This window comes from Giraffa tippelskirchi, chromosome 5, assembly GCF_054371585.1.
Source record: "Giraffa tippelskirchi isolate mGirTip1 chromosome 5, T2T-mGirTip1v1.2.pri, whole genome shotgun sequence".
NCBI lineage: Eukaryota > Metazoa > Chordata > Mammalia > Artiodactyla > Giraffidae > Giraffa > Giraffa tippelskirchi.
Window position 1 is genome coordinate 71,706,331 of NC_137279.1, and position 25,688 is coordinate 71,732,018.

The 25,688-nt window shown below is 41.2% G+C and overlaps 1 protein-coding gene across 1 annotated transcript in view; it reads right to left on the bottom strand.

Moving 5' to 3' along the window:
- Nucleotides 1–10,335: 10,335 nt before the first annotated feature.
- Nucleotides 10,336–25,688, bottom strand: part of LOC145505193 (uncharacterized) — a 133,980-nt gene continuing 118,627 nt past the window's right edge. Inside the window, exons 14-23 of the mRNA XM_081486971.1 lie at nucleotides 24,630–24,715; nucleotides 24,151–24,175; nucleotides 22,421–22,506; nucleotides 21,940–21,964; nucleotides 19,481–19,548; nucleotides 18,978–19,002; nucleotides 14,816–14,863; nucleotides 12,773–12,855; nucleotides 12,241–12,319; nucleotides 10,336–10,601 (exon numbers count right to left, since the gene is read on the bottom strand). Of these exons, the coding sequence (XP_081343097.1) occupies nucleotides 12,263–12,319; nucleotides 12,773–12,855; nucleotides 14,816–14,863; nucleotides 18,978–19,002; nucleotides 19,481–19,548; nucleotides 21,940–21,964; nucleotides 22,421–22,506; nucleotides 24,151–24,175; nucleotides 24,630–24,715 (503 nt within the window). The 3' untranslated portion in view covers nucleotides 10,336–10,601; nucleotides 12,241–12,262. The remainder of the gene's footprint in view (nucleotides 10,602–12,240; nucleotides 12,320–12,772; nucleotides 12,856–14,815; nucleotides 14,864–18,977; nucleotides 19,003–19,480; nucleotides 19,549–21,939; nucleotides 21,965–22,420; nucleotides 22,507–24,150; nucleotides 24,176–24,629; nucleotides 24,716–25,688) is intronic.

The following is a 25,688-nucleotide window of genomic DNA, read 5'->3' on the forward strand; positions in this document are numbered from 1 at the left end:
TCCTTCTTTTCCCTCTCCTTTCCCTTTCTTCTTCTCCCTACCCTTTTCTTATCCAGGCATTTCATCCCAAATTTTGATCTTAATAACATCTGAAATTGCTTAGTGACTTTTGAAGTTCCCCTATCCTGATTGAAGGGAGAGCCTGCTTCTTAAGGCTTTTGTTGTTGTTTAGTCAATAAGTTGTTTCCAATGCTTTTGCGACCCCATGGACTAGAGCCTGCCAGGCTCCTCTGTCCACGGATTTCCCAGGCAAGAATATTAATGTGGATTGCCATTTCCTCTCAAGGGGATCTTCCCAACCCAGGGATTGAACCTGTGTCTTCTGCACTGGCATGCCATTTCCTTCCCTCTGAGCCACCTGGGAAGCTCGCTTCCGAGTATAATGAAAATCAGATATTTCTTTCCTTTTTCTTGCAGTCTGCATTGATCTAATTTTAGCTAATTGAATTCACTCACTTTGAATCAACTGATTTAGCAACGCCCAGGACAACATAAAAACACATTCTGAGAGGAGTAGCAGCAGCAACTTCAGGTTTTCTTGGCCCGAGGCACCAGCAGGGCTAGGGAGAGCCACGTGATGAGGGCACTCATTCCACGTCCTCACTCTGAGTGTGCTCTGGTTTTCTGAGCCCAGTTCTCCAGGCTCTCAGGAATTCTCTTGAGTTCCCAGTATCTATACACATTTTCTGTCTAAACGAGAGGCACCTTCAGATGCTTGTCAATAGACACCTCGGCAGTCATTCTCTACTCCACTGTTCAATTTTATGTTCTTCAGAGAAAGTGTTAATATCTAAAATCCTCTTACTTATTGATGTGTGCTTTTTTTGCACATTTTCAATTTTTTATTCTAAGTCTCTCACGGCAGGAAGAAAACACTCAAATTTTAAACATAAAGAAGAGAGAGAAGAGATAAACACTGTATGCTCTCTTCTATCTAGTTTCCTTCCTACTATTGGTTTGGTTTGGGGGGGAAATGTGCCTCTTTTGAGGATCCAGTATGCTTTTTAAATTGTGAATAAAATAAATCTTAACAATTGAACTTTTTATTCTTTACTAGTGTTATTTAGGAATGCAGAGTTAAATTGTGACTAAATTAATTTAGATTAATTTAAATTTAATTAATTTGATACTTAATTTTTGTTTCCCACTTTTTCCTTAATTGTATTGTATTCAATTTTCTTGTGTATAAGAAGTTATTTCAAAAAAAAAAGTTATTTCAGTGTTCTTAATTAAGGCATTATTTAATTATCATATTGTCTTACATTTCTATGATCTTCCATAGCTCTCTAATAATGTGACATAATGAAATTGTAAAAGGAAATCAAAAAATGTAAAAACATCCAAAATATGTAAATTTTGAACAATGATACAGTAAATTCCAGATATTTACCCTATTTTTGAAACAGTAAGGTCCCATATGTTAAGTTCTGTTCATAATGTCCTCCTTGCATTTTTTTTCTGATGTATCTGTTGGGTTTTTAATATTCAGCTGTATTAAATTAATCATGAATGTACTCATGTGGTGTTCTAGACCAAAGATGAATTCTATGTGAAACACTTCACGGTAAATGGTACACGTGTCAGATCACCTTTGCCCTAGTCCTTATCCACAGGGAGACATGATGAGAGTCAAGACAGTTATCCTACACAAGAAACTGGCAAGAGATGAAGATAAACAATTCTTCTCTGCTTATAAAGAGAAAAGAGGAGGTGTGTTTCATTCCTTTCTTAAAGAAACCTCTTTGGAAACTTACCGCCCTGAATTCTATCTTCAGCCTTTTGCTATATGAGCGAAGTGTCTCCAGGAGTCAGATAACCCTAGATTTCTCTAGGTTTTAAAACTGACTGATGTCCCTCAATTCTGGGATTCCTTCCCTTAGAAAGATACTTAGATAGTTTTCCAGTCTTTCTGGTACCTAAGAACCTTGTAGAAGCAGGCTGTAAGCCTTTGGCACTTTCCTTATTGTTGTTGTTCTGGCACTAAGTTGTGTCCACTCTTTGAGACCCCATGGATGGTAGAACACCAGGCTCCTCTGTCCTCCACTATATCCTGGAGTTTGCTCAGATTCACATCCATTGAGTCAGTGAGGCTATCTAATCATCTCAGCCTCTGCCACTAACTTCTTCTTTTGCCTTCCACCATCAGATTTCCCACCATGGTTTCCCACCATCAGGGTCTTTTCCAGTGAGTTGACTCTTTGCATTAGGTGGCCAAAGTATCGGAACTTCAGCTTCAGCATCAGTCCTTCTAATGAATATTCAGGGTTTGTTTCTCTTTAGGATTGACTGGTTTGATCTCCCTGCTGTCCAAGGGACTCTCAAGAGTCTTCTGCAGCACCTCAGTTTGAAAGCATCAACTTTTTGGCACTCAGCCTTCTTTATGGTCCAACTTGAACAACCATACATGACTACTGGAAAAACCATAACTTTGACTATAAGGATCTTTGTCAGCAAAGTGATATCTCTGTCTAGGCTTGTCACAGCTTTCCTCGCAAGAAGCAAACATATTAATTTCATGGTTGTAGTCACCATCTGCTGTGATTTTGGAGCCCAAGAAAATCTGTCATTACTTCCAGTTTCCCTCCTTCTATTTGTCCTGGGACCAGATGCCATGATTTTTATTTTTCGAATGTTGAGTTTCAAGGCAACTTGTTCACTCTCCTCTTTCACCATCATCAAGAAGACCTTTAATTCCTCTTCACTTTCTACCATTAAGTTGGCATCATCTGCATATCTGAGATTGTTGATATTTCTCCCAGTAATGTTGATTCCAGTTTGTGAGTCATCCATCACTAACAATTTTAGGAAAAAACAACATCTTATCCTTTTGGATGAGATCAATTAACTGGATAATGGCTGAAGTGAAGTGAAAGAAAGTCACTCAGATGTGTCTGACTCTTTTCGAGCCCATGGACTGTCACTCGCCAGGCTCCTCTGCCCATGGGATTTTTCCAGGCAAGAATACTGAAGTGGGTGGCCATTCCTTTCTCCAAAGGATCTTCCCAACCCAGAGAACAAACCACCATCTCCAGGATGCTAGTGGATTCTTTACCATTTGAGCTACCAAGGAAGCACAACAGATCTAATTCTCATGGTATATCAAGATATTTTAAGAGAAAGTGATATCAATCAGTCTCCAGCTTTATAGCACATACATTTCCATGCCCCAGAACGCTAGAGCTTTCAGCAGAAACTTTGAAAAATCCAGAAAACTTTATTTCATTACAATATCTTTCCTACCACCACTCTGTCATTACAGCTAAGATTTTCCTAGGTCAGCTACCTTTTAATTTCAGAGATTGTCTTGCATAATTTTGTGAATTATGAGCAATAAAAAATACATGAGTCTATTCTAAATAAAGGTATAATTGGTTTAAGTGACAAGACACATGGAAATTAAAAATAGTATTAGAAATAACACAGTGTGCAAAAATATTACAATAATATATAGTTAAATGTCGAAATGGGGGTAGCAAAATGTTATATAAGAAAGCATAATGGAAATATTACATTGTTAGTTTCAGTGTGGATAACTAGAATGTTAATAAATATACACTTCTATTTCTGTATTTATTTGTATGTTTTGTAATGTCAAGATCATTCTGTGTAGGCATCTGCTATATTTGACAAATCATTTAAGGGGACTTTATTTCCATTTCTTTTATGTATGAGTTACATAAACTTAGAGATCTAATTTTCTGACTCTCAATTTTCTTTAAGTTGAAGAAATTGTGTTACTTTATCCCAAATTATACTTACGATGATTTATATTGAAGTTTAATGTTCAGGAAGGTTATTCTAAAAGTGGTGAGTAGGGCAAATTAATAATGCTTATAAAATAATTTGGACTGCTTTCATGAAATAGCTAAGTGACTACTGCTAGATAACTTCAAGCAAGGGTGGGACAACCAGTTGGCAGAAATGTTGTACTATTCCAGAATACATCTGTTGGGTTGTTAATATTTGCCTTTATTATTTAAATTAATATATGCATGATTGTCGTGTCCAATTCTTTGTGACCTCATGGACTGTAACACACCAGGATCCTCTGTCCATGGAACTTTCCAGTCAAGAATACTGGAGTGGGTTGTCATTTCCTCCTCCAAGGGATCTTCTGACCCAGGGATAGAACTTGTATCTCCTATGTCTCCTGCATTGCAGGCAGATGCTTTATCCACTGGGGCAAATTAACAAAGATGAATAGTAAACCAAAACAGATATGTCACTAAATAGAATTTGAAAAGCTGAAAAGGGTTTTAATTTGATGATGTCCAACCATACTTCTAGATCTATGATTATAATAGATGGCTTCTTCTTTTATGCTAAAAAATTCATTTATATTCAAAACATTTAATTGGTGTGATGTGTTTCCACTCTTTAATTCACAGAAGAAAGCTGGTAACACCAAAGTATTTAAATTTTATACTTCTTGAGTGTGAAACTCGATACTAGTGATGCATATTAAAGGAAATCATTAAGGAGGAGATTGCCTCAGTACTTCAAATAATTATCACAGGATTTCTTTATTTTATTAAAAAAAATTTTTTTGGATAGGTATCATTTTTTAAAGTCTTTATTTAATTTGTTCTTTTAATATAAATTTATTTATTTTAATTGGAGGCTAATTACTTTACAATATTTTATTGGTTTTGCCATGCATTGACATGAATCTGCCACGGGTGTACATGTGTTTAATTTGTTAAAATATTGCTTCTAATTTGTTTTTGTCCATGAGGCATGTGTGAACTTAGTTCCCTGACAAGGCATCACACTCCCTATATGGAAAGGCAAAGTCTCAACTGCTGGACCACCAGGGATGGCCTTCATAGGATTTCTGCGTCTTTGCTGCCACTGCCGTATCATTATGTTTTCTTCTAATGTGATGTATCTTTTCAACTATAGAAACGTGTACAGTCTCCAACCACAAAGTTTCTGATATTACACTAAGGAAGTTAGTTAGTGATTTAAACTTTTGTTCTGAAAATAAAGTCAGGGCAGACTGTTGAAGTCTAAATTAAAATTTTCAACATTGAAATACTTTATTTATTATAATTAATGCTCTCATTTTCCAGATGTGCTTATCCATAAATAAGTCAAGATTACAGCATATTCAGTACGGTGGGAAAAAATAAAACATGAGCCATACAGTTAGAGGACTTAACTTCAAATATCAAAAATAGTATTACCAATGTGTCTAATGCTTCAAGCTTTCATCTCTAAAATGGAAATAATACCTACTTCGCCAACCTGAACCATGATTATGCATGTAAAATACATCACATTTCCTGGCACATATTAACATTTAATATATGAAAATACTTAAAACAATCTGAATTGAAACTCTATATTAGTTTTTCTTCTCACTCTTTCCACATTCATATGTGGTCATGATCCAACTCAATAAGAAAACTTAAAAGAAAAAAAGCCACACTGACTTTTAGAATAGGAAAAAAGTAACAGCATTACAGTTTTAAGATAATTAATTTGGATCACATACATCTTTAGAAAAAGAGCAAAGTCCAAATATGAAGGTCAAAGGTAGACACTCTGCCTTGGAAAAAAGTAGTTTACCATTGCTCAGAAAGATATAGCAGAAGGACTTGCACGGTGGATCAATGGTTAAAATTGCAAATGCGGGAGTGTGGGTTTGGTCCCCGGTCAGGAAACAAAGATCCCAGATGCTATGTGGGATGACCTAGCCAAAAAATTTAATTAATTAATTAAAAGTAAGATATAGCAGAGAGGAAAATTGAATCAAATTATCATAAAGATTTAGAAAAGGGAAGGCAAATAGGATCAGGCTGAATTATATATGGTAGAAGTGACTCTGAGTTTTCATAATAGAAAAAGCTACTCCTTAACTGAGCTTCTTCAGTGTAAATGCATAAGCAGAACTGGGCAAGGCAAACTGATCTGCCAGATATAGGAATAAATATAAAGAATGCCCAGTGAAATTTGAATTTCAGATTAACAACTTTTTTTTTTTTAAATTTTAGTAACAGTATGTCCTGTGATGCTTTGGGGACATATTTGCACTAAAAGAAGATATTATCTGAAATTTATTATTTAGCTAGCTTATATTTTACCTGGCAACCCTGCAGGGAAATCATAGTAGTATTGCACCAAAATGTAAAATTCATAATTTATTATTAAATTAATCATCAATTTATAACAAATTTTGCATTTTCAAGGGCTTCCCTTGTGGCTCGGCTGGTAAAGAATCTGCCTGCAATGTGGGAGACCTGGATTGGATCTCTGGCTTGGGAAGGTCCCCTGGAGAAGAGAAAGGCTACCCATTCCAGTATTCTGGTCTGCAGAATTTCAGGTCCCAAAGAGTCGAACACTACTGCATGACTTTCACTTTGCATTTTGAATCTTGATCTTATTTTGTAATGTAATGGATTTTATATAATTTTTCTCTTTCCCCAGATGCTAATTAATTTTGCATTGATATAGATAGGGTTTATTTGCAAAATTTGTCTATTGTCCCAGAAAGTCCTCTTGTAATTAAATCTGTCTACTCTTTAACCACAGAAAACATAAAAGAAACAAACTGTGGTTACTAGTTTTTCTGAAAAGACTTAGAGCCACTGAGAAAATAAAATGAAAACCTGAATATTCATATTAAGCTCACTTTAAACATTGTATGATTTCAAGTGTGTGGATTGAAGGCCTGTAACCCACATGATTTAGAGAAGTTTCAGAACCAGTTTAGGAAGTTAAAGTTATTTATATTCCAAAAGAGATAATACTGAAAATGACTTATATGACCATAAGTCAAAGTTTTTTTATTTCTCTTAGTACCTGTGGTGTTCTGTTTCCTTTTTGAGAATATGTGTTTTGAAGCCTTAGTTTTATCCTCTATTTCACATAAACTTTCAGATATTGAATTTTTCCTATTAATTTTGAAGACTGAGCTTGTCTATGAACCTCAATGAATGTTACTTGTCCATCAGTAATGTAAAGGAGATATGTGTACCCATTCTAATTCACCATAAAACATGATTTTCCCTACAATTCTAAATATAAAATAAATTTTGTCTCCTTAAATCTGAATTATGAGTTCTCAACCTTTTTCTATATAGGTCCATAGAGTAAATATCTCTCATTTCAGGGTTCTCACGGTTTCTTCAGGAACTACTCAACACTGCCTTTGTAGTGTAAAAACAAAAACAGCAGTAGACAATGTGAAATGAATGTGCCAGGTAGTTAGAATAGAAAAAGTAGTCCAAGACTGCAGAACCATGCAGAGGCTGGGGGGGGGTGGGGGGGGAAGGGATGTGGAGGACCAGAATGAGAACCTGTGGTCCTGGGCATAACCAATCAGGCAAATCCCCTATTTGCATAGGGTGTAACCTGGGAAAGACACACTCCCTTCCCTGATTGGTTCTGGGCATAGTCAGTCAGGTGTCATCCCCTATTTTGCATAGGATGTAACCAATCAGTCTCTAGGGGAAAGAGACAGAATGTATAAAAAAGGAAGCCAAGGGTCAGCCCACCCTGGTCTGGGGAGCTGGCTACCTTCTTTCCATTGCCTATTTCCCTCTTGAGCTGTAATTGAGTGATGAACTAGTTTGTCATTAGGAATGTGGCCTGCTACCTGCTTAATTAAATGCTGCCTCTTTGAGATACAAGTGGCCCATCTTTCCAAATCTTTGTTATGACCAGACAAGAAATGAGGGAGAAGTGTATACCAATCAAATATTTATGTTAGTATTTCAATAGAATTCTATTTAAAACCAAGAGTATTCACCTGGCTATACTTCATTATAAATATTTCAAAGATAGTTCATTGGAAAGAGGTAAGAGTACAGTTTCAGTTAGTCCAAGTACATTTTTTTCCTATCGCTCTCTAGACATGTTTTAACCATCTTTTGTTTCTTCTCCACTTAAGATAAAATCTCTTGCAACTCTGGGCCCATGTCCATTCATACCAAATCTTTGATTAGAATAAGTCTGTTGTAACACAGTAAAACACACAGCTAAATCAACAGTCAAAACATGCACAGAATCATATGGCATCTGTCATATATCACTATACATGATGTTCTCTAGCTTCTGTAATGAGTAATTTAGGCAACTTAAGTACCTTGCCAAACCAGCAAACAGGAGAGCAGTTATAAACATCATGCGTGTGTATGAATTAGGACTTCGCTGGTGGCTCAGATGGTAAAGCGTCTGCCTACAATGCAGGAGACCCGGGTTCAATCCCTGGGTTGGGAAGATCTTCTGGAGAAGGAAATGGCAACCCACTCCAGTATTCTTGCCTGGAAAATCCCATGGATGGAGGAGCCTATTAGGCTACAGTCCATGGGGTTGCAAAGAGTCGGACACTACTGAGCGACTTCACTTTCACTTTTCACACTTAAATGAACTTGTATGTATGTTTAATGTTACTTATGAGAGCTAAACCATGTAGGATGTTTAGCATAGCATGGAGTATATATTAATGGGTTTTTGATGATGGAATGTACCTATTTTTAGATACTAAACTTAAAGATTGCCTGGAGAAATATAAATAACCTCAGATATGCAGATAACACCACCTTTATGGCAGAAAGCAAAGAATAACTAAAGAGCCTCTTGTGAAAGTGAAAGAGAAGAGTGAAAAAAATGGCTTAAACCTCAACATTCAGAAAACTAAGATCATGACATCTGGTCCAATCACTTTATGGTAAATAGATGGGAAAACAATGGAAACACTGACAGACTTTAATTTTGGGGGCTCCAAAATCACTGCAGGTGGTGACTGCAGTCATGAATTTAAAAGACACTTGCTACGTGGAAGAAAAGTTATGATCCAACTAGACAGTATATTAAAAAGCGGAGATATTACTTTGCCAAAAAAGGTCTGTCTAGTAAAAGGTATGATTTTTCCAGTGGTTATGTATAGATGTGAGAGTTGGAGTATAAAGAAAGCTGAGCTCCGAGGAATTGATGCTTTTGAACTGTGGTGTTGGAGAAGAGTCTTGAGGGTCCCTTGGACTGCAAGGAGATCCAACCAGTCCATCCTAAAGGAAATCAGCCTGAATATTCATTGGAAGGACTGCTGTTGAAGCTGAAACTACAATATTTTGGCCACCTGATGGGAAGAAGTGACTCATTTGAAAAGACCCTGATTCTGGGAAAGATTGAAGGCAGGAGGACAAGGAGATGACATAGAATGAGATGGGTGGATGGCATCACCGAGTCAATGGACACGAGTTTGAGTAAACTCTGGGAGTTGGTGACGGAGAGGGAGGCCTGGCGTATTGCAGTCCATGGGATCACAAAGAATCGGACACGACTGAGCGACCAAACTGAATTGAACTGAATTGTCACTCTAAATAATTCAGTTACAGAAAATACCAACCTTAGATATTACGGTGCATTATTGGGTAATACCTTAAGTTATATACTCTAAGTATGGGGTTTTGCCAAGAATTAAATACATACCATATGATTGAGCAATTCCGTTTATTGGTATGTTTTCAAAGTGTGTATCAAGAGATGAATGGATAAGACATGGTATGCATGGATTATTACTCAGCCAAAAAGGAGAATGAAATCTTGTCATTTGTGAGAAAATAGATGGACCTAGAGGGTTTTATGCTAAGGAAAATAAGTCAGACACAGTGACAAATACAGTATGATGTCACTTGAATGTGGAAACTGAAAATCAAAACCAGTGAACCAAAATAACCAAACAGTAATGTAGTCATTGACACAGAGCACAAAGAAGTCCTTGCCAGAGAGGAGAGGGATGTGGTGATGAGAGAGCTGGGTGAGAGAGATTAAGACTTACAAACTTCCTTTATAAAATAAGTGAGTTTAGGAGCCAAAATGTACACCATGAGAATATAGTCAATGAGAATAGTCCTTTCGGCAGCTGGAATAAAAGAGCAGGAGAAATATAAGGGAATGAAAACTCGAATTTTAAGAGCCTTTTCGGAGAGAAATTCTCTGTGTTAGAAGAAAAGAGAGAAACACACTTAAGCTACAAATGGAGATCAATGATGGATCAAGAAGTTTTTACCCTGAAGGTAGACTGAGTTTCGAAAAATCCTGACATGCAAGTCTTGAAAGATCTAGTGTAATATTGATCTCCTATGACTAATGGAATGAGCAGATGTGAGAAAACAGAATCCTTAAAGATAATGACAGAAGGATAGATGTAAGAACTAAATTTGCAGTTCCTTAAACAGCAAAGACTGACTGAGTTGTGTGAAAGGGGGAATGATCCTGGTGGTGGACGCTAAGGTAACTGGCTTACAACAATTATTAAGTTCTACCTCTGTTGAGGGGGTTACTCTATACATGTGCGTTTTTACAAAAAGTTATTTTGAAAGTAACAAATAGATAAAAACGTTTTAATGAAAAAACTTACATATAAATATGGAACATATAGATATATACAGAACATAAAGATAAAACTGTAGATAAAATACTAAATCGACACAGCAAAACAACTGAAGCTGTACTAAAGGAGGGCCTTCAGGAGAGAAGCAATGAGGCCTCCCTTGATCTGGTCCAGATGAGGCTCCTAGTGCTGTGGGGTCTCCATCCCCTCTGGGGTCCAGGATGACATTCAGGTCCAGGTCTTCAGGGATTCAGAGCAGAGCCTGCAACACCAACACAGGTGATGGAGTCCCTGGGAGGTGCAGAGTCGGACAGAGGAGGGCTCCCTGGGGAGGGTGTGCAGGACCCAGAAGACTTCCCAGGATCTAGACTTGGCTCTGGGGCTCAGATCTGCAGGACACTGGGTCTGTTTGCTGCTCTTTGCTGAGGGCATTGTCTGTTAGTGGGAAGTGTTTAGAAATGTTCCACAGGAGCAAGTACACCTGGGCATCTGGCCGGCAAACCTCAATTGATGGGTCCCTTGGACAATGAGACTCAGGCAGAGGAACAGGGGACTCTGGGATCCAGGACTAAAAGCTTGGGTCTCCCCTTGCCTCTAGGCCCTGGGAAGAGCAGGAGGTCAGATGACACAGTGGGTAGGAGAACATGCCCACCTATCCTACACTCAGTACAACTGCTCCTGAGACCTGAGTGTTGGGAATGGACAGACACCTGGAGTCTCTGTTTTCCTGAATAATCATTTCTAACCCCCAACCAAACCCTCCTGAGGTTTATGATTTTAAACTGTTATTATATTATAAAAAAGTACATTTTATCTGTTTAGCATATTACAACATTAAAATCTGAGAGAAGGCATTTTTTTCAACCTGTAATAAAACAAGATATGTTATTAATGACAGACTTGGAAACAAAAGGAACATGAGCAACTTGTTCCTGACACTCATCTCAGGTGTGCTGCTCAGTCTCTTGAGTCATGTCCGAGTCTGTGCAACCCTGTGGCTGATAGCCCACCAGGCTCCTCAGTCACTGGGATTCTTCAGGCGGAAACACTGCAGTGCGTTGCCATTACCTTCTCCAGGGGATCTGCCCTACCCAGAAATTGAACCCAAGTGTCTTGTGTCTCCTGCATCGGCAGGTGGGCTCTTTACCACGAGCACCACCCTCCCAAGTGCACACGGCACTGAATTGCTTTCTGGTGATTCTTCAGTTGGACACAGACACAGAAGAATCCACAGAACCTCCAACTCCTGGTTGAGAGATGCTGCCCTGAGGTGACCCAGGACCCCAGGGTTCCAGATCCTGAGGGACCCCAGACTCGGGCACCCCCCAGGCTGGCTGGGACCCTCAGGACCAGGGAGCACCCACAGGGAGGCAGAGCTGCCAGGTGACCCCCTGTCTGCGCGAGCTCTGGGCTCCTGTGTCTCCTTCACTCTGTTCCCAGAGCCCAGGACTGGGGAGGGCGAGGCCACCCCAACCTCTCTCTGCAGCTGGTGATGGACTAGGGGTGCCCCTGCTGCCTCTAGGGGGGTTGGAGGGCAGAGCTGGGTCCTGCAGAAGGAGATGAGGAAGCCCCCAGGGGGGATCTTCAAGACAACACGCTGCAGCAGCAGCTGCTGGACTCTTGCACACGGTGGCCCCACAGTGCCTCCAGCCTCCCTGCAAATGTAAGAGCTGCCAGAGGAGCCAGCCCAGCAACCTCGGGGGCATCTGGGGACGGGACCTGTGCCCTGGGGAGACGAGCTCAGGGCATCCTCCACTCGTCTGCACAGATTGTTACCACCCACTTGTCTCCACTTTTGTTGTCACACTCAGCAGCAGACCCCAGTGTTTTTGCTGGTGATTCTGAAGCACCAACAAGCGAGTGGGGATCATGATGGAGACATGGGCCCTCGTCTGCCTCACCTTTTCACCCCAGGTCCCACGTTCACACTTTCTCTTCCAGGTCTTCTTCATCAGCACTGTTGACATCTCCAGAAGCAATCTTCAAAAAGATGACCAAGATTTTTTTGGTATTTGGAAGGAAGAGATCAGTCAGGCAGGTCCAGTCCCTCCCAGGGCAGGAAAACAACCATATGGGGTATCTCAGGGCAGTGCAAACTTCATGGGGCCCCTTCAGCCATGTGGGTCCAGACCTGCTGACTCCAGCCTCAACTCCTGCTCAGGCCACTCATGGTAACAAAGCCAGGTTCAAGGGTGCAGACATGAGGTCTGGAGCCAGGGTTATGCTAAGAAAGTGGGGGAAGAGGGCTGCAGAGAGATTTCATAGATTTTATATAAGCTCCCAAGTCCCCAAGTGCCTACAAGAGACCAGGTCCTGCAGAAGGATAATCATAAAAAGATGGAAAGTGGAGAAAAGGAAGGGTTACAAAGAAGATTCTATTGATCAGAATAAGAGGGAACATTTTTAAAAGATATGAAAGAAGAAATAAATGACCTCGATAGTCTTGCTCTCCTCCAAATCTTTATTATCTGCCTTGCAGTTTTCTGGTGTCTGAGGGCAGCAGTCATCTGGAGAGGCTGTGGGAAAGCAAAGGGGAGATTTAGAGTCAGGATGTGACCAGGGGACCCTGTGCTCCTCACAACCTGGCCGGGGACCCCTGGTGACCTTTTCTCCAGGGACCTCCCAGGGCCTCATTGTTTCACTTCTGCAGTGAAAAAGTGGGTTTATGATCTCCAACATCTGTTGCCACCCTCAGCTTGTCTATGAGTGACGAGGAATGACACCATTACCAGCTGTTTCTCCTCCAGGCGGTCACTGTCTCCATGCATCTCTGCCCCAGACCTTGCTTGCCTCCTTCTCCAGCTGTTTCCCCTCTACTTCCTTCATCATTTCTCTCCTCTAGTCACTGTTCCTTTCCTTCCTCCTTGAGCCTTCACCAACCCTAGAGTTCTCCAACATGGACACATTGGAAGAAGGACCATGGGTGTATGGCCACCGTCTCTAAGCAGTCCATTATTTAATTAAACAATCCATCCCTCCCAGGAAGGGCCTGGCAAGGACATGAGAGTCTTTTGAGCCCTGGAGGAGGGAAGGACAAAAAGTTCATGTAACAGAGACTCTCCCATTGCCTGAGGTGACCTCAGTGACCTGGGAGATACTTAATGCTCTCGGCAACACCCTAAGTTTACCAGACTCTTAGAGAGGATAGAGGTAAACATTTTCAATTTCATTTAGCCAGAAATGGAAAAAAGAAATCCAAAAATATATATGGAACCCCTAAGGACTCCAAATAGACACAGTAATCTGGAGAACTAATATCATAGTTTCTCACCTCCTGATTTCAAAATACATTACAAAGATATAGGGATCAAAGCTGTAAGATAGTGACATAGAAACACATGCATAGCCCTAAAGACCAGAATAAAGAGCCCCAAGTAAACTCATGGATACATGGTCAAATGAAATTCACCAAGTTTCTAAGACAAGAAAATAGTGAAAGGGTAGTCTCTTCAACAATCAGTAGGATGAAAAGATAACCTACAGAAAACATTACAAACAATGTATCAGATAAGGAGATCATACTCAAATTAAATAAAATACCACAACTCAAGTGCAAAACAAATTAAAAAATAAAAGGTAAATAAATGAGTTGAGGAGTGTGCAAAGATGGTGATCAAAACCACCTAGAGCTTCTGTCTGGAGGGAGCACTGGGTTCTAAGAGGAGCAATGACTCTGAGTCCTGAGTCTCTGACCTAGGTCTGGTCAGTCCCAGGAGACGAGGTCAGCAGGGCATCGAGAGCAAATGTGTAAAGAAAGCCAGCAGCCCTTTCACAGTCTCTAGTATTTGTGGACATATTGGTCTCTAGTGGCAGCTGGACATGGACTGCTCTCACGAAGAAGCACCTTCAGCACAGCATCCTTGGGGAGGTGTGGTGCTGAGGTGAGCTCCAGGAGACTCAGCCCAGGCAGGGACGCCAGAGCACATGTGCTGTGACTCATCCAACCCTGAGAGCACCCTTCATACAAGGAACAAACAGTGAGGACAAACATGAGGGGACAGCACAAGTCCTGAAAATGCAGAGGGAGAGAGTTCATGTCTCACCCACCACCTGACACTCACTGCAAGAACTTGGTCTCCACTGTCAAGTGACTATGAGACTTGTGTGCCCACTAGGATATGGCCATCATAGGAGAATTTAAACATGAAGCCAAAGTCCCTCGTGCATACTACCCTGTAGGTACTAACCAGAAGCCCAGCTTTCCTATTTGGCAGTGAAAGGACAAGGAACAAGGAGTCTTGTGAGAAAGGATATTTCTAAGTGGAAAAGCAAGAAGAGATGACTATAAGCACAACAGAATAAACCACGTGGACACATAGCTCTACTATATTATTAAACCATGAAAAGAACAAACCACAACTCTAGACATATTTCCTTCTTCTTCCTCAGTTTATATTCATCTCCAAAGAAGCAGGTGTAACTCAAATGGTCCAGGAACCCTCTCCCTCTAAATCCCACCTGAGAGTTGTTCCCTACCTGCATTCTCTTCCACATCACTGCTGCTAACACTTTCCAGGAAGCAGTCTGTAGAAAGACAACCATGAGCAATAATACAGTTATTGTACCAGTTGACCCACCCATCTCTCCTCCACTTGGCTCACACAGCATCTCCCTGGTCTTCCCTCCAGGTTCACAGACCTCCACTGTGCTTTGTGAAGTCAGAGCCCTTCAACAAGATGGTGATCACAGTTGAACATATTCACATGAGAAAGAGATGCTGAGAGAATTACCTTTTAACCTTACACTTCTACAGGCTCAATATAGCTCTTGCATTCAAGCTTACAAATCTGAAATTCCAACGCTTATGGACACTTTTGAAATATGGCTAGTGTGACCAAGCAATGTATGGTTTTTGTGATTGATGGGCTTCCCTTGTAGCTCAGTCGGTAAAGAATCTGCCTGCAGTACAGGTGACCCGGGTTCGATCCCTGGGTTGGGAAGATCCCCTGGAGAAGGAAATGGCTGACCCACTCCAGTATCCTTGCCTGGAAAATCTCATGGACACAGGAGCCTGGTGGGCTGCAGTCCACGGGGTCACAAAGAGTCAGGCATGACTGAGCGACTAACACTAATATAAAAAGTTAATTATTATTGAAATATGTTAATTATAGATAGGCAGCTCTAGCTAGTGGCTACTACACCGGAAAGTTCAGCTCTAAGAGCTCCACAGACAAGGAAAAGGCAACTAATTGCCTGTTCTGGTTTTTCTTTATTCCAGATGATATGATGGCCTGATAAGATCATTCATATGTAGGTATATCTGGGGCTCTTGAACCCAGTCCAGGCATTGGAAGAGTGCTTGTGAACATCCCAATAGTACTGGAGTTGATAGCCGTTCTCTTCTCCAGGGGATTTTCCCAGCCCAGGAATTCAACCCAGGTCCCCTGCATTTCAGGTGGATTCTTTACCAGCTGAGCCACAAGTGAAGCCCAAGAATACTAGAGTGGGTAGACTATCCCTTCTCTAGTAGATAGCCCTGACTCAGGAATCAAACCAGGACCTCCTGCATTGCAGGCAGATTGTTTAACAACTGAGCTATCAGTGACGCTCTAGTAAGGTGAACACTCAGATTCAAAGAAAATTCTCAGGAGGGAGCTCATTTGTAGGCAGAGATAAAGGGCATGGCCCAGCACTCGTGTATTACAAGTAACCAGAATGTAGGTACGGAGGGAAGGGAGGAACATTCACTCTGTTCGTGAGCCCATCTTTCCCATCCCTGACTCTAGAGGACCCAAGCAAGGCATGTTAGGAAGTGAAAGATTTGTGCACTGAAAACCATAGAACACTATTGAAAGAAAGAAGAGACAAGTAATCAGAATATCATATCATATTCATAGACTGGAATATTTAGTGTTGTTGACCTTCCTATACTCCTAAAAGTGATGTACGTATATATTGAAACCACTTACAAAACCCCGTGTCATTTTAATAAAATGGAAAAAAAATCCCCCAAACTAAAACTTACGGAATCCAAAAGAAACCCAAAGAGCAAAAGCAGTCTTGAGCACTGAATTACAAAGACAAAAACATGTGGCAAAACTGTTGACTGCTAAGAACCAACAACAGCTAACAGACTGGTGTGCTGTGCCGCAAACGGAAACAGTGTGGCTCTTTTTGAGCAAATGCTGCTAAGAGGCAAGTAGTGGCTGCAGCCCATAGCAAAGGAGGCTATGATACGTTCTACAAGAAAAGGATGGTCAGTCATGCTTTGCCTATCTATTCAGTCACACCTGCACAGACAGACATCAAGAACCCAACACTGAAAAATAAAGGTCTCTGAAGAATAAATAGCACATTTTTTCTCAAAAAAACACAAAACAAAACAGTCTTGAGAGCAAAGAACAACAATGGGGCCCTTCGGGCTTCCTGAATTCAAAACAGTAAGAATGCCACAACAGTCAAAACTGTGTTCTACCTGCAATAAAATAGGCAGAGAAACCAATGAATCGTAAGGAGGGAATCTTGAATAAAGTGACATGTGTGGCCAAATGATATTTGCCAAGGATCTAACATTGTCAAGTGAAGAAAGGATCGTCTCCTCAAAAATCAATAGAAAGGCAATCTATAGCATCAAAGAAGTATCAGCAAACTTTGTATCTGAATAAAGGGCTAATATCCAGAACATATAAGCAACTGCTAAAACTCAACTTCAAAATAATAGCAGGCAAATAACTGACTTTAAAAAATGTGCAAAAAGCTTCAATAGACATTTGTTCATAGAAGACATAGAATCAATACACAGATCAATACATAGATCAATACACATAGGAAATGTGCTCAGCATCACTAAGTAGCAAGTGAAGTACTTAGTGGAAATGGAAACCAAGTCAAAAGGAGATATCACCTTTCAGGATGTGTATTATACAAAGAAAATAACAGATGTTGGCAAGGATGTAGAGAGGTGGAACTTCTTTGCCTGTTGGTAGGAATGATAAATGACATAGTCATTATGGAACAGTTTGGAAGTCCCTCAAAAATTATTAAGAAAATTATCATAAGATCCAGCAATCATTTATTTGAGTTTATGTCCAACGGAGATAAAAGTAGAATGCTCCAGGAGATATCTATAATCTCATATCCATTGCTGCATTGTACACAACCATCAAGATAGAAAAACTGCTGTGTCCAAGGGCAGATAAATCAAGACAGAAAATGTAGTGCATACATATACTGGAATGTGATTCAGGCTTTAAAAATGAAGGCAATCCTGTCATTTGAAGCAATGAATGAAGTGGGAGGCTATTGGTAAGAGTGAAATAAGCTAGTCACAGGAGGACAAATACTGAACAATTCCATATACCTGAGGTATCGAAAGGAAAGTTCAGGGAAGCAGAGAATAAAAGTGTGGATCCAAGAGCTGGGAAGAGCTTGACACAGGGAGCGTCTGTTCAATGGTTACAGAATTTTAGTGGCAAGATGGAAAAGTTCTAGAGATGTGCTAAACAACATGGTGCATTGAGTTAACAGGACAGACTGGACACTTCAAAGGTTAAGAGGCAAAGCTGCACTGAACTTCCTCCGTTTATGCCTGGAGCCTCCTCCTTTCTCAGATTCCTCTAAAACTGGGTGTTGCTTGTGGGTACCACCAGAGGCTCCCTGCAGAAGGAAGGAGCCTCCCCAGTACTGGGGGCCTTGGATGAGGGGGGAAGATTCACTCTGAGGCTCTAATAGAAAGAGTTTGAATGAGGGAAGTGGCAGAGTGATGAATCGTGAGGAATCAAAATGCTATAAGACCTACTAAGTGATGAGATTTTCTATTGAATGAAGGTGTGATTGACCCAGAAAGGGGGATTCTGAAACACAGTTTTGCTCATTAAGAATCTCGTAGGGCTTCCCTGGTGGCTCAGTGGTTAAGAATCTACCTGCCAATGCAGGAGATAGAAGTTCAACCCCTGGTCTGGGAAGATTCCATCTGCTGTGGAGCAACTAAACCATGCACCACAACTACTGAGCCCACGTGCCAAAATGATGGAAGCCCGAGAGCCCTGGAAGCCATGCTCTGCCACAAAGAAGCCACCAACGTGAGAGGCCTATGCACCACAACGAGAGAGGTGCCCTTGCACTCCGTAAGTAGAAAAAAGCCTGGGCAGCAACGAAGACCAAGAACAGCCAATAAAAAATTTAATAAAAATTAAAAAGAATCCTGTAAACATCTTCCTGGGTAGTGATGGGATTTGTCTTCCTGGGAAAAAGATGTTCACTTGGTATAAAATCAATGGATACAGTGAATGTATATACTTTGTTTAATTTTTAGATACATGAACATTCGTGGTGCATTTTTATGGGAAATTTTTTTGGATTGACACCAGTAACAGTGATATTTAGGGTGACAGATACTGAGGAAAACACAACAAAATCACACACACAAAGAATCACGCTATTCATTATACATAGAGACACACCCAGTCCCATGGACACAAACCTACACTATTAACCATAATACAGCTTCTTCTTGGAACTACCGTAATCATCCACATTGGCCTCTTGTAAATTACTTTCTAACACCAGGGCCCCATACTCATTCTCAGCAGGAATTTGGAATCAGTTTGCCCTCTACACTAAAACCAGCGAGAAAGCCCCAACTTTCTCATCTACAAAGTTTTTTTTCTCCCAAAGTAAATGATTCTATAATACATACCATTTTCACATCCTGAAAGGGCCACCTGCAAGTACAGAAGAGAAGACACTAAGAGGGTAAGATCACATAGATGCACAGTCTTTGGTTTATTTGGTGACAGTAGAAAACCTGATGAGGAGCAGTGGTGGAATCCAGGGAACCCAGCAAGATCAGAGCACACATACTCAGGATGAAAGGCAAGACCTTTGCCTGGAGGATGGAATTTCTAAGTCCATTTAGGTTGGAAATTGCAGAATTCTTTTCCTAGAAGAAATGTTGCTGCAGGAGAGAGAACTCTGTACTCTACAGAGTGTAATGGATGCCAACAATTTTAGTATCTTGTGGACTGAGGAATCATGAGTTGGTAATAAGACTCTCATCTACATTATCCCAACCAAGGGAATTGTCTCTATCTGAAGGGAAATCCCTCAGACTCTCAACTTAATTCTACTGAAAGAGAAATGAAACAATATTTCTATCTCAGACCAGAAAAAACAAACAAACAAACAGAAAAACCAGCTTGCCTTGGAGAAACACTGAGTCTCTTCTGTCTTGTCACGTGGTGGGTTGACTGACAGGTCCTCAGTGAAGCCTAGAGGGACACAGAGTAGCTGTTACAACACTGGTGAGGCTGCTCAGGAATCATTCAGGGGGTTTTCTCTTTGTGTGGACATGGGGTGCTGTGTACGGATGTGCAGGGTTAATAAGCATGAGGTGAACTTGTGTTCATCCACCCTCTTTGGAGGAGGAAGGAAAGTAAAGGAGAGGAAGAAGGAAATGAAAATACAACTTTGGCTTTCTAGCTAGAGGAACCTAATCAACATGAAATATTCAATCTAAAAAAAGGAAAGCTCTAAAACGTGTGTATTGTTTAATGAAACAGTCCCGTGACTCCTCCTGCTTATTGTGAGCTCCTGATAAATTACCACTGTCCCTTGATTTTTCCCAGATCACTCTTCTCCAGGATCTACAGTTGCCGATATTCTACTCATCATGTTTTTTATGAGACTTTGTACTTGATTAAAAGTGATCTCTGTTAGAGAACTGAATCCAATATTGGGCAAAGTATGCTATTCTATTAATTCACTAATCAACTCTCTTAAATAAAATCAAATATACAAGATTTGGCAATACTGAATTCCTGCCATTTAATAAGAGCCACTATCAATGATATAGTATTTTTCTATCAATATTTGTTTTCTATAGAATGTGTGCATGTCTACTGAATCAGTTCATGTCCACCTTCACAAGGGCAATATGTATAGTGGGAATGTTGCTTATAGGAAGCACAGTTCCTCCACCAGTCTTCCAGGGGAGCTAGAGGGACACAGAGCTGCTGTCAGGACACGGGTGAGGATGCTTATCAATCACTCAGTGTTTCTTTCTTTCTTTTTTTTTCTATTATTTCATGGGGACATAGGGTTGAGTGTATGCATGAGGGAGGTTAGTAGCTATGGACTGAGCTGCTGTTGAATCATCCTCTTGGCTGGATGAAGGAGAGCAAAGGAGAGGAGCAGGAAAGAAATGAAACAGTGTTTCTGCATTTTGACTAGGGATAACCTAAATGATGAGGAAAAAAGAAACACTAAAATGCATGCCAACTTTCAATGACAGAGACCCATGACCCTCCTGCCTGTTTAGAGGATCAGTTAAATGGCCCCTGTCTTCTGGATTTTTTCCCTGATCATTGCCTCCTCAGGATCCACATTTGTAGCTATTGAAATTACTATATTTTCTCGTAGACTTTGTTCTTGATAAAAGCAAACTCTGTTAGAGGGCTGAATTCAATCCTGCCTTTCCAAATAGCTATCATTAATCATGTGATATTCTTTCCCAGTCTTCATTTTCCAAACCATGTTTGCCTGTCCACTGAGTCAGTGGTTGTTCACACTCACAGAAGTCATATAGTTAGTGGGACAGTTCATTATAGACAGGAAACAGGGTGATGCTGACTTTGTCTGAACCAGCTGTTCAGGAGATTACAACAAAAGTAATGGTCATTAGACTAACTACCAAGTTCCACTGTGAGATCTGTTTGACACCTTCCATTGACTGTGTGCTACAAGGTCTGGTCAATGTAAGGTTTATGGTAACGTCACCCAGTACAATGAAATGTTTCCTTGATATAACCTGCTCTTGTTCTTGTTTAAGCAATGACACTAGCATCAACACATATGACAAGCATTGTCTACATAAGGCCACACAACTCTCAAGATCTGAGTGCTGACCAGGAGGATACGACCCCATGGTGCCTTTTACCCTAATGACTGTGCCAAAGTTGTCTGTTAATCCACCTTTGGTTGCCCTGGGTTTCATGACCACTGAGCCCACCTTACAATGAGTCTGGACCTCTGGAGCTGCCAGTACCTCCAGCCATGGACATAGATGCAGGGACCCCCTTGCTCCATGACTAGGATCCCATGGCTGAGTGATCAGTGCAGGTCAGGGGTCCAGAGCAGTCACACTGGGACCACCCCCAGGTTCTCAGTTTGTCTTTTAAACATAGGAGATCAAGAGCTTGGGCCATTTTTCTCAGCACCATCTCCATCTGAGGAAAATGTATACTAACCAGACTTGAGGACTGGCTGAGTTGAGGAAAGAGTCAGGTAATATATAGACAATGCCCAGTGGTGATGAGAAGTGTTTAGAAAGTTCCCAGTTGACTCGTGCTGTGTAAGAGGGAAACATCTCCTGAGGAAACACACCTCCATAGAGCTTCGGAATCACACCACACGGGCCCACACACAGGCCCCCAAACCTGATTCACACAAACCCACAGCATCTAAACAATGGAGTTGTTTCCAGAAACTGTAGAACACAGACATTGTTCTTTCCTTGATATCAGTCTCTTCCCTGCAGCCCCAGGCCTCATCCCCTCTAGCAATCCAGTATTAGGGTGACTCTCCAACCAGAGCCAGCGAGCAAGCCCCACCTTCATCAACTAGATTGTTCCTCAGCAAAGGCACAAGCCCTGAATATTTACCTTGTTCTTTGGCTTCTCCATAGGCCTGTGATTAGAGAGAAGGTAACAGTGTGAGGGTGTCAGCATCATCTGTTCTCTGTAGTAAGCCTGCTGTTACTAATTTTTGTCCTCAGATGACTAATACTCTTTAAGTCAATGGCTCCAAAAGAAAACAGAGAGGACCCTTGTGGAAAAGGCTGGACTGTTTCACACAAGAGCTCTCACTTTCAATTTGACCAACAATTACAGCAATTATTTTTGAAACAGGAAAGATTTCTAATGAGGAAAATACCTAGAGTGGTAACTGATGCTGTCCTTTTTAAATGTCCTTTTGAATCAAGTCTGTGTTGATAATAAGTTTATTCTCAATATTTCTCCAGCCAAGGAACTGCATACCTCAGTGATAATGTACATTGTCAGATTACTATAACTGTATTCAAATGAATATAAAATAAAGAAGTGAAGCAACCGTCTTATCCCAGATAAAGACGGGTGAGCTCACCTTCAGAGTCCTTGGAGGCTCAACAGCCTCTGGTGCAGCCTCATCCGAGCCCTGGAGCAGCTCCTCCACCGGGTCCTCCTGGGGAGCTAGAGGGGCACAGAATAGCCATCAGGACAGAGGTGAGCCTGCTCACCAACCACGCAGTGTTGTTTTTGGGTGGGGACAGGTGGTGGTGTGTTGCAGGAAGGAGGTTAGTGACTATAATGAACTGCTGTTGAATCATCTTCTTTGCAGAAGGAAGAAGAGCAAAAAAGATGTTTAGGAAAGAAATGAAACAAATTATTCCTTTTTTCTAGTGATAACCTAACAGCTGAGGGAAAAAAAACCCACTAAAGTGCATGCCAGCTTTCAATGAAAGAGACCCATGACCCTCCTGCCTGTTTAGAGGATCAGTTAAATGGCCCCTGTCTTCTGGATTTTTTCCCAGATCATTGCCTCCTCAGGATCCACATTTGTAGCTATTGAAATTACTATATTTTCTCGTAGACTTTGTTCTTGATAAAAGCAAACTCTGTTAGAGGGCTGAATTCAATCCTGCCTTTCCAAATAGCTATCATTAATCATGTGATATTCTTTCCCAGTCTTCATTTTCCAAACCATGTTTGCATGTCCACTGAGTCAGTGGTTGTTCACACTCACAGAAGTCATATAGTTAGTGGGACAGTTCATTATAGACAGGAAACATAGGGTGAATGCTGACTTTGTCTGAACCAGCTGTTCAGGAGATTACAACAAAGGTAATGGTCATTAGACTAACTACCAAGTTCCACTGTGAGATCTGTTTGACACCTTCCATTGACTGTGTGCTACAAGGTCTGGTCAATGTAAGGTTTATGGTAACGTCACCCAGTACAATGAAATGTTTCCTTGATATAACCTGCTCTTGTTCTTGTTTAAGCAATGACACTAGCATCAACACATATGACAAGCATTGTCTACATAAGGCCACACAACTCTCAAGATCTGAGAGCTGACCAGGAGGATACGACCCCATGGTGCCTTTTACCCTAATGACTGTGCCAAAGTTGTCTGTTAATCCACCTTTGGTTGCCCTGGGTTTCATGACCACTGAGCCCACCTTACAATGAGTCTGGACCTCTGGAGCTGCCAGTACCTCCAGCCATGGACATAGATGCAGGGACCCCCTTGCTCCATGACTAGGATCCCATGGCTGAGTGATCAGTGCAGGTCAGGGGTCCAGAGCAGTCACACTGGGACCACCCCCAGGTTCTCAGTTTGTCTTTTAAACATAGGAGATCAAGAGCTTGGGCCATTTTTCTCAGCACCATCTCCATCTGAGGAAAATGTATACTAACCAGACTTGAGGACTGGCTGAGTTGAGGAAAGAGTCAGGTAATATATAGACAATGCCCAGTGGTGATGAGAAGTGTTTAGAAAGTTCCCAGTTGACTCGTGCTGTGTAAGAGGGAAACATCTCCTGAGGAAACACACCTACATAGAGCTTCGGAATCACACCACACGGGCCCACACACAGGCCCCCAAACCTGATTCACACAAACCCACAGCATCTAAACGATGGAGTTGTTTCCAGAAACTGTAGAACACAGACATTGTTCTTTCCTTGATATCAGTCTCTTCCCTGCAGCCCCAGGCCTCATCCCCTCTAGCAATCCAGTATTAGGGTGACTCTCCAACCAGAGCCAGCGAGCAAGCCCCACCTTCATCAACTAGATTGTTCCTCAGCAAAGGCACAAGCCCTGAATATTTACCTTGTTCTTTGGCTTCTCCATAGGCCTGTGATTAGAGAGAAGATAACAGTGTGAGGGTGTCAGCATCATCTGTTCTCTGTAGTAAGCCTGCTGTTACTAATTTTTGTCCTCAGATGACTAATACTCTTTAAGTCAATGGCTCCAAAAGAAAACAGAGAGGACCCTTGTGGAAAAGGCTGGACTGTTTCACACAAGAGCTCTCACTTTCAATTTGACCAACAATTACAGCAATTATTTTTGAAACAGGAAAGATTTCTAATGAGGAAAATACCTAGAGTGATAACTGATGCTGTCCTTTTTAAATGTCCTTTTGAATCAAGTCTGTTGATAATAAGTTTATTCTCAATATTTCTCCAGCCAAGGAACTGCATACCTCAGTGATAATGTACATTGTCGGATTACTATAACTGTATTCAAATGAATATAAAATAAAGAAGTGAAGCAACCATCTTATCCCAGATAAAGACAGGTGAGCTCACCTTCAGGGTCCTTGGAGGCTCAACAGCCTCTGGTGCAGCCTCATCCAAGCCCTGGAGCAGCTCCTCCACCGGGTCCTCCTGGGGAGCTAGAGGGGCACAGAATAGCCGTCAGGACAGAGGTGAGCCTGCTCACCAACCACGCAGTGTTGTTTTTGGGTGGGGACAGGTGGTGGTGTGTTGCAGGAAGGAGGTTAGTGACTATAATGAACTGCTGTTGAATCATCTTCTTTGCAGAAGGAAGAAGAGCAAAAAAGATGTTTAGGAAAGAAATGAAACAAATTATTCCTTTTTTCTAGTGATAACCTAACAGCTGAGGGAAAAAAAACCCACTAAAGTGCATGCCAGCTTTCAATGAAAGAGACCCATGACCCTCCTGACTGTTTAGAGCTTCTGCTAAACTGCCCTTGTCTCCTGGATTTCTTCCTAGATCACTGCCTCCCCAGAATCCACAGTTACAGCTATTATACTTTACCAAGTCTTCCATCAGAATTTCTTCTTGATTAAAAGCAAATTCTTTTAGATGACTGAATTCTATCCTACTTTTCCAAATAGCTATAATCAATCATGTGATTATTTTTTCAGTCTTCATTTTCCGGACAATGTTTGCCTGTCCACTGAGTCATGGACACTGTGGCTGTCCACACTCACAACAGTGATACATTTTGGGAACAGCTTATCATGGAGAGATACCATGAGGTGAATGCTCACTGTCTGTGACTAGGCTGTGCAGGAGATTTACAACACAAGTCATGGTCACTAGCTTAACTATCAAGTTCCACTGTGAGATCTATTTGACACATTCCCTTGAGTGTGTCCTACAGGGTTTAATCAATGTAAGGGTTATGTTAATGTCACCCAACAAAAAAATATCTTCCTGATGATAATCTACGTTTTTGCTTGTTTAAGCAATGACACTAGCACCAACAAACATGACCTACATTGTCTACACAAGGCCACACAACTCTCAGAATCTGTGAGTTGACCAGAAGGATGTTAGTATTGAAGTGCCTTTCACACTAATGACTGTGCCAAAGTTGGCTCTTAATACACCTATGTTTG